Here is a 9,216-nt window from a genome sequence, read left to right as displayed (position 1 = left end):
TTAAAGTAGCAATAGTTTCATATTTTTACACAAATGTTTCGCTTCAATGATGTATCGTTGACAAAAATTGTTATAAATGAGTAATTGTGGTTGAGATTGTAGATTAATTTATTTATTTAGTTTTAAAGAAATGTTACAAATGTACAATTAGTTCATATGTAAATAAACAAAACTGAATCGTTTAATGTATTATCTGATTATTACACCTTCATTTAGCCTTGGAGTTGTTTATTTACAACGTGTGTGTAAATCATTATGATTATGATACAAAAAGCTTAAGGTGAGTAATAAGCGAGAAAAATTATTAAATGGGTTTTTTTAGCTTTAGTTCTTGAATTAAAAGTACTTCGGTACGTAAATTAATGGTGGATGCTAAATTAAATTTTGCCGTAACCGATACGTACGTACGTATCGCTTAAGGCAAAACCTGGTATAAAATAATAAGTATTTCAGTATAATATTATACTTATACTTTTATTATATAGTAAAACAGTTTTGATATAGGTATGGAGGGTAGAGGTAGATATAGGTTTAATAAATTAATTATGGAGGGTAGACGTAAGGAGAGTCATCTTATATGGGAGAAAAGTTGAAAAAGTGTCCAGTGTATGCGCTAAATAACAGTTCAAAAATCCTCCACAATGGCGCTGGTGGGTGCACAGGGTATGGTATGAATGTAGCAATCGTAGATGAATTGAAGTATGCCGAGTTAAAAATTTAATGTCATTATCGACTAAAGTAGTTAATTATTGAGAATTTCAACAACTTACGTTGTACAAAATATTGTGGTAAATATAACCTTACTTCCTTGTTTATTTTTCAAGCCTACTCTAACAATAATTATATTTGGCGCTTCTTTTAAGAGTTACCCTGATGCAAATGTGGCGCCATCCTAATTTAATACATTTTGACGACACTTTTTCATATACACAGATGAGTCTCCTTACCTCTACCCTCCATAGTATGGAGTATGGAGGGTAGAGGTAAGGAGAGTCATCTTATATGGGAGAAAAGTAAAAAAGTGTCCAGTTGTTGCGCTAAATAACGCGCGTAAATAAATAACTTACGTGCAAGTAATTTATATGTAAATAAAAACTTATTATATTAGTATACTTTTGTTTATTTAGTGTGTGTATCTAAATGAAGGTGTAATAATCAGATAATACATTAAACGATTCAGTTTTGTTTATTTACATATGAACTAATTGTACATTTGTAACATTTCTTTAAAACTAAATAAATAAATTAAGCTACAATCTCAACCGCAATTACTCCTTTATAACAATTTTTGTCAACGATACATCATTGAAGCGAAACATTTGTGTAAAAATATGAAACTATTGCTACTTTAACAATAATTGCAAAATAATTGTTAATATCAGTATTGACGTAATATCTGTACGCGTTTGTCCGCTATCCAGATTATTAGTGTAGTATTTGCCAGAAGACATGGGTTTTAGGTTGAATTTAACTCACACTATCATAAACGAGGTAAAATTACTAAAGTCTGTTCTGTTGAGCAACCTTTGCCCGTTATGCAGATTGTTAAGTTATTATGAGCTGTACGTCATTGTGTTAAGGTTAAGTTTCCATCGCACTATCATAGTCTAGGTATTAACTTAACGCGTAGTTGTTAGAGTAGGCCAACAACCATGCCCTTCAGACAGGAACACAGCAATGCAACAATGCTGGTTAACGGCAGAAATAAGCATGTTTATTGTTTATAGGTCTTCCCCGGAGAAGTTCTGAGTTACATAGAAAAGAGTGATTGAGATTATTGCTTAATTTATTTATTTCGTTTTTAAGTAATGTAATAACGTGCAAGTAATTTATATGTAAATAAAAACTTATTATATTAGTATACTTTTGTTTATTTAGAATGTGTACGGTTAAAAACATAATTTCCTGAGTAATAAGCGGTAAAACTCTGCTCTGCGTCAACATTATTTTTGAAGTTCGAAAATTGATTAATTACAAATTATTTAAGTTCAGACCATTTAAGATTTAATGAGTAGTTTATCTTATGATTCACAAAATACTCTTAAATTTCGGATTTTAATCTACATACGTATTTCAGGGCAGTTTTTCAATATATAATACATTCTATTCAATAACAGATGGCGCTGACATTAATACAATGGAGATACAAATAGGATTAAAATACGTGGTTAAGTGGATGGTATAAATGATGATACAAAGTCGTGGTAGTAAATTATTTTCTGTGATCTTTATCTAGGGCGGATCACTTTAGAAAATTTGTAATTTTTGTATATAATCTGTGTAGTAAAATTAAAAGCTTGATGTCGAACTGGTTTTTTTGTGCTCTCTGCTCTCTGTTTCATGCTGAGGCTGGATGTCACAAATATATAGATATCATTTTGACATTTGATAAAACTAAAATTTAAAGGCGAAGAAGAGTTTTATTTGTGTGTTCAGTATGTAAATGTGAATGTTATAATATGTGGAAGTAGTTAATAACAACAATTTGGTTAAATAAAAATGGCCAGTATTAATTCAAAGAAAAACAGGGGGCCCATAGTAGACCCCGCTTTGTGCAGATGCTGCCATTCCATAAAGAAATGTCGCCTCCTCACCTCGGAGTACGAATTCATGGACTCCAAGGAGGTGTACTCTGTCATGTTAATAGACGTTTTTGGTCTCCTCGTAAGTTATACTTTTAAATATTTAAAAAGTTAGCTAAGAGATCATGCAGTTAATGATTGTAGCGGGCTATACTGTTTTGGTTATGGGAGATATTTACCTTATACTAAGCAGTATCGGCTAGCCTTATTACGAACTAAGAACTTCGATACTGCCGTAACATGTACTGAATGACTGAAAAATGCTGTACCGGTAAAGCATTCTGTAATAGTGTTGGGTTATAAGGTAGGACGATTTGAAAAAGAGTTTGTAAGAGTAGCCTCATGTACTGAGCCATTACATTGTACCACTTCAAATGAGGCAAATCCGGCGAGGCGTTGTGAAGCTCGGCAGTACATTTGACGTTACTAGTATAAGTGTAACATTTGATAATATGGCAGTCAAATTAATATGACAAATATTAATATACTAGTATCGTAAAGTAATATAAAACATATGAAAAAGTATTGTTTGTTGGTGATTAAACAAATATATTTTTAAATCATATAGGTATATACAGTGTGTCCCTGGATAAAGTGTACAAAGAAAATGGGTGAATCTACACCATTTTGGAAATTTCTTAGTAATTAATATCAAATTTTTAAAACTCACATTTATCATTTATCTCACAATTGCACTTTATTAATAAAAACTAAAAAAAGAGCAACTGTTGAGTTTCTTGCCAACTTCTTTGTTGTGCCTTCTGAGTCTCTAAAAACAAGAGTCTGAGAAATAAATATATTTAGTTCGACCTGTTACATTGACTCTGTATTACAGCTATCACATCTAGATGGTGACAATACTGACTGCTGTATATGCGCTACATGCGTGAGTCGTCTAAGAGAAGCCAGTGCCTTTAGGAAACAGGTTCTGCAGTCTGAGCAGATGTTTTTGGAGGCACGCCACGGTAAGGATCGACTGGTGGTAGCAGCAAATCTGATAAAGTGTGCTGTAGGTTTCAATTATTTATGAATCCTTACAATGACTCTTGCTTATATAAGTATAGTTTTTTTCAGTGTTTATATCACATTACCCTACTTAGTAACCTTTCAATCACAATAAGGGTCCGTACTGGAAACCAGCGTGCAAGTATTTCCTTTAAACAGCAACACAGAGCTGAGTAGGTCACCCTTATACTGCATGTGCCCAATTCTACTTTAATTAGTACTAAGCGTCGTCATCATCAAATCAACCCATTGTAGGCCCACTATACAACACAGGTCACCTCCAACAGTGAGAACGGTTCAGGCAGTAGTCCACTCTGGCCCAGTGTGGATTGGAGGAGTTTACACACCATTGAGAAAATTACGGAGAACTCTTGTTTCCTAATGATGTTTTTGATGTTTTTCATCACTGTTGAAGTGAGTGAATAATCAAAATATTCTTATTATAATTATAACTTATAAAAGTTACAAGTAGGATTCAAACTCTCCCCTCCCCGAAAGTAAAGGCGAAGTCCTAACCACGGGGCTATCTCTTTTTTTCTATCTATCTGTCAAACTGTCAACTACAGCTTTTATTTACTATGATGATATTCCATTGTTGGGTGTACAAGATAAAGATCTTCACCCGCTCGAGAACAGAATGAATGCGGAGAGAAATAAATTAAATTAAAAATTTAATGATGTAAGTTTATTGTTTAAATAAAATAAAGCAAAAATGTAGTCCGGCGAAGCGGGCTGGATACGCTAGTTTCTTAAAAAAAAAAAAGGGAAATAAAATTAGTAAACGTAAAATCCTGCCATTTTAGATATACATGTAATTAGTATGTAGAATCTTGTTATATATTGAAAAATATTGCATATTTCTAGTAGTTATTATTTATTATATTGTACCTGTGAGTGATTTGCATCCTTACGTGTCAACCAGTTAACTGTAATTAAATGTTTTTTCCCATTGAAAAGAAACAAAGACGGCCGATTGGACCATGCTGTCTGTGTCCAAGGCCGTGGGTTCGATTCCCACAACTGGAATATGTTTGCGTGATGAACATAAATGTTTTTCAGTGTCTGTTTATATGTATATTATAAGTATTTACGTATTCATAAAAATATCAGTCATCTTAGTACCCATAACACAAGCTACGCTTACTTTGGGGCTAGATGGCGATGTGTGTATCGTCGCAGTATATTTATTTATTTATAATATCTTTTTAGTTTCAGATTCAGAAACCGATACAGAAAAGCCCCTCGTAACCAAAGCTACAGCTGTGATTAGTACAAATTTTAAGTCATTGAAAAGAACCAGAAATATTCACATATCGGATAAGAAGCAACCAAGTATAGCCAGCAAAATTCAACGGCTGCAGAAAAGTATAATTTTAAATACTATTTATTGCATCACCTACCTCTTTTCTATGTTTTTTGCTTTTACGCCATTGGTTGCCTGGAAGAAATCGCTATGTAGCGATAAGGCCACCAAATTGTACTCTCTTGCTCTGTATTTATATCTCTGTAACTACTTTTTTCTTTGGTGTACAATAAAAGTGTATTCATTCATTCATTCATAATAATAGGATTAAAAAAAAAAAAAATAATAATAACAAGCTAACGATAATATTTACAAAAAAATTTAGGTTTGGGAAAAAGTTTCTTCGCATTTTTTAAGAAAATTCAAAACATTTTTTAATATAGTTTATTTACAACTAGGTAATGCGTTACAATAAAATATGCGTTATATTAAATACCTTATTTCTAGTAATAGTGTAGTTTTTTTAAAAACATAGAAAAAGGATTAGATTAAATTTTGTTACGCCAAAGAAGTATAACTCCTAACGCATGTACATAATTACACACACTTTTTTTATTTAGATGCATTAAGAGACATACACTCGTTATGTTACTCATGGACGTAAACTCCCCACGCGGCATATATCTATATATATATATATATATATATATATATATATATATATAGATATATGCCGCGTATCTATATATATATAAATGTTATGTTGGTTTGTGTACGCTTCAAAAGCTCAAAAAGTTCTGCACCGATCAAGCTGAAATTGTAGCATGATATATAATGCGCATCGAGGGTTTTTTTTATCTATTTTCTCAACCATTCGATCACAATGTGCCACAGCGAAGAGTGGCAGGGTACAGCTAGTATCCTACTTCTTACTAATATTATAAATGTCTATGTGAGTTTGTTTTTTTTTACGCTTTCACGCAAAAACTACTTAACCGATCCTCATGAAACTTTGTACACATATTCTTGGAAGTGTTAGAAGTAATATAGGATACTTTTTATCCCGACATTAAGCTCGGTTCCTTTGGGAGAGGGGATGAAAGTGTTTGACGATTTTACACCATAACCCCGACAAATTATAACCGATTTAAATTATTATTTTTGTACTAAGTATAGAGGTTATAATATGTGTTTAATTTTGCCCAAACTTTGTGTAGATCTGAATGTGGTGGGTGATAGTGGACAGAACTCCTCAGCGGACAGCAGCAAGCCCCTCATTTAAGGCTTAGCGATACTGAATGCTTTAATTTTTACAACTACATTAAATGCCACATCAAAAAACAAAATCAAACGCAGACGAAGTCGCGGGCAACAGCTAGTATATATATATACACAGGCATAATATGTTTAATAGCAATAAGATACGACTGACAACAGCTGACAGTATTTAAAAATTAATTATTCTTTCAGAACCACCGGCAGACCGAACTCAACTGAAAACTCCAAAAGCGACCCTCGAGCAAAACCGCATGGCATTGATCAACACAGTTAAAATAGTCACATACTCCTACGTCTGTCCGTTTTACAATAAAATAAGCTTCTACTACTGCTTCTATTGCATGGACCAATTCACCAGCCCCGTTGAACTGAGAGAGCATACGTTAAAGCACGAGCCAAAATTATTCAAGCAAATGATGGAACATAAAAAAAAACCCAAAGTAGACATCACAAGAATCGATTGCAGACTGTGCGAAGAGAAAATCGACGATGTCGACACATTCAAAAAACATATAACGTCCGAACACAAGAAAATTTTGTATCCGGTGACAAATGAATTTTTAAAATTCAGACTCACAGCTGGCAATATGAATTGTACTGAATGCGACGAGGCGTTCTCTTTGTTCGATTCCCTAAATAAGCATATGTTGGAGCATTTTGTCACTCACACGTGTGACGAGTGCGGTGCCAAATTTATTGAGCTCTCATTACTACGCTCGCACATAAGAAATACGCACAAAAAAGTCGACGCGGTTTACCCATGTGAGATATGCGGCAAGAATCTAAAGTCCAAATACAGTAGGGGACTGCACGTTGCGACAGTGCACGAGAAAAAGCCGACGATAAATTGCTATAAATGCGACGCCGCGTTCCTTTCACACGCATTACGGAATCGGCACTTGATCGAGGTGCACGGGGACAAGAGAACGTTTCCTTGCAAGTTGTGCGATAAGGTTTACAATCGACGGAAAACTATGATGGAGCACCACAGACGCAGCCATTTGAAAGTTTTCAACCATCAGTGCGAGCTATGCGCTCAGATGTTCTACGTGCCATCTGCTTTGAAGGAACATATGGCGATACATAGAGGCGAGAGGAATTTCAAATGCGATGAATGCGGTAAGAGCTACCCGGGTCTGAAATCTCTGCAGTGCCATAAGAAATCGCACAAACGAAAGTTGGTTCGAAGATCATGTTGATTGGATCATAGCAAAGAATAGTTATAGCTGTAGTCCACCACGCTGGCCCCTTGCGGATTGGTGGACTCTACACACATTTGAGAACATTATGGAGAACCCTCAGGCATGCAGGTTCCCTCACCGCTCAATTTGTTGTCGTGATATTTTAATTACATAAAACGCACATAACTTAGGAAATTCGAATCTGGACCGGCGAAAGTTATGTCGAAGTGCTACCCACTGGGATTTCACCGCCTCGTACTTGTACAGATTTACTTCGGAAACACAGTTTATGAGATAACTAGCTACTTTAACAGCAATGCTATATATAGGTTAGTACCTAGACTATTATGGTGCGATCAAAATTCAACCTAAACACCACAGCTTAGAACTTATAATACAGGTACTCTGAATACTGGACAAAGATTACTTAGGAAAGCAGAAGAAAAGAGTGATTGAAATTATTGCTTAATTTATTTATTTCGTTTTTAAGTAATGTAATAACGTGCAAGTAATTTATATGTAAATAAAAACTTATTATATTAGTATACTTTTGTTTATTTAGAATGTGTACGGTTAAAAACATCATTTCCTGAGTAAGCGGTAAAACTCTGCTCTGCGTCAACATTATTTTTGACGTTCGAAAATTGATTAATTACAAATTATTTAAGTTCAGACCATTTAAGATTTAATGGGTAGTTTATCTTATGATTCACAAAATACTCTTAAATTTCGGATTTTAATCTACATACGTATTTTAGGGCAGTTTTTCAATATATAATACATTCTATTCAATAACAGATGGCGCTGACATTAATACAATGGAGATACAAATAGGAATAAAATACGTGGTTAAGTGGATGGTACAAATGATGATACAAAGTCGTGGTAGTAAATTATTTTCTGTGATCTTTATCTAGGGCTGATCACTTTAGAATATTTGTAATTGCACGCCTCATAAGCGAAGCGTTGAGGTTGTGCTCTACTCTCGACATTTCAAAAAAAGCAGTTTTCTCGAAACTGAAATTGATTTTTTGTTATTTATATTGCACTTACAGGTTAATTTGAGTACACTAATATCAAGTCAAATAATTTGTCAGGCACATAAAATACATTTCAATAACAATTTTTTTGTTTAACATAGTAAATAATAACATTAAACATAATCTTTTCTGGACGTCCGTGTATGGACGGGTGTATGTGGCATCAAAATTGGTCGAAAAAATGATCGTATCGGAATAATTTTTTAGTTAATATGAGCGTTCAATTCACTGTCGTTAAATTTCCATGTAATTATTCTAGCTAATATTAATTGTAACTTTCAATGTGCAATCATTATGACATTCCCGTGTCTTGTTTACAAAAAATGAATAATAATTAATATGAAAAAAAAAAATTTGTAATGAGCATTGAAAGTTTCAGTTAAAAAAAATTCAATTTTATTGTGAAAAAAATGAGATTATGAGGCGTGCACTTCTTCTCTTCTTTTTGGTTTATTGGTTCTGCGCGCTGAGCGATTGAACCATAGTCAATTGCTTATTCTGTGGTCAAGTGTTGTTCTTATTTATAATTTTTTTTTTTAAACGAGGAATCTTTTTACATTGAAAAAAAAACTAAGTTTTTTATAAAAAGGAAACGGAATTTCGAAAAGAATTAATAGGATCAGGAAAGGATTAAATAGTATAATAATATGGATTTAATAATAATATAATTTAATAATATGGAATACTTAAACTAGCTACTTATTTACAACTTAATATCATACAATAGGATAAATGAGGAAAAAAGTTTATATATACATGGTTCATTAATGAGGCGTGCACTTTTGGATTTTCCAAATTTTTTTGTATATAATCTGTGTAGTACAATTAAAAGCTTGATTCAATTCAATTCAATTCTTGTTTATGTTAAAAGCTTGATGTCGAACTGG

At 33.2% G+C, this 9,216-nt stretch overlaps 1 protein-coding gene across 2 annotated transcripts; it reads left to right on the top strand.

Moving 5' to 3' along the window:
• The first annotated feature begins 2,348 nt into the window (after positions 1-2,348).
• Positions 2,349-7,834, top strand: LOC120635326 (zinc finger protein 107-like). Of its 2 annotated transcripts, none has more exons than XM_039906303.1 (4): positions 2,349-2,664; positions 3,418-3,547; positions 4,803-4,952; positions 6,301-7,834. In XM_039906303.1, exons 1-4 carry the CDS (start codon positions 2,500-2,502, stop codon positions 7,305-7,307), a joined length of 1,452 nt encoding a protein of 483 aa, XP_039762237.1. In that variant the 5' UTR covers positions 2,349-2,499; the 3' UTR covers positions 7,308-7,834. The 2 variants fall into 2 exon arrangements, with proteins under 2 accessions (XP_039762237.1, XP_039762236.1); XM_039906302.1 differs by having other exon boundaries at positions 4,797-4,952.
• Positions 7,835-9,216: the final 1,382 nt, after the last annotated feature.

The sequence above is a fragment of the Pararge aegeria genome, chromosome 26, assembly GCF_905163445.1.
Source record: "Pararge aegeria chromosome 26, ilParAegt1.1, whole genome shotgun sequence".
NCBI classification, from domain to species: Eukaryota; Metazoa; Arthropoda; class Insecta; order Lepidoptera; family Nymphalidae; genus Pararge; species Pararge aegeria.
Note: the sequence above shows the minus strand (reverse complement) of the source record. Positions and strands in the feature narration are given on the sequence as shown.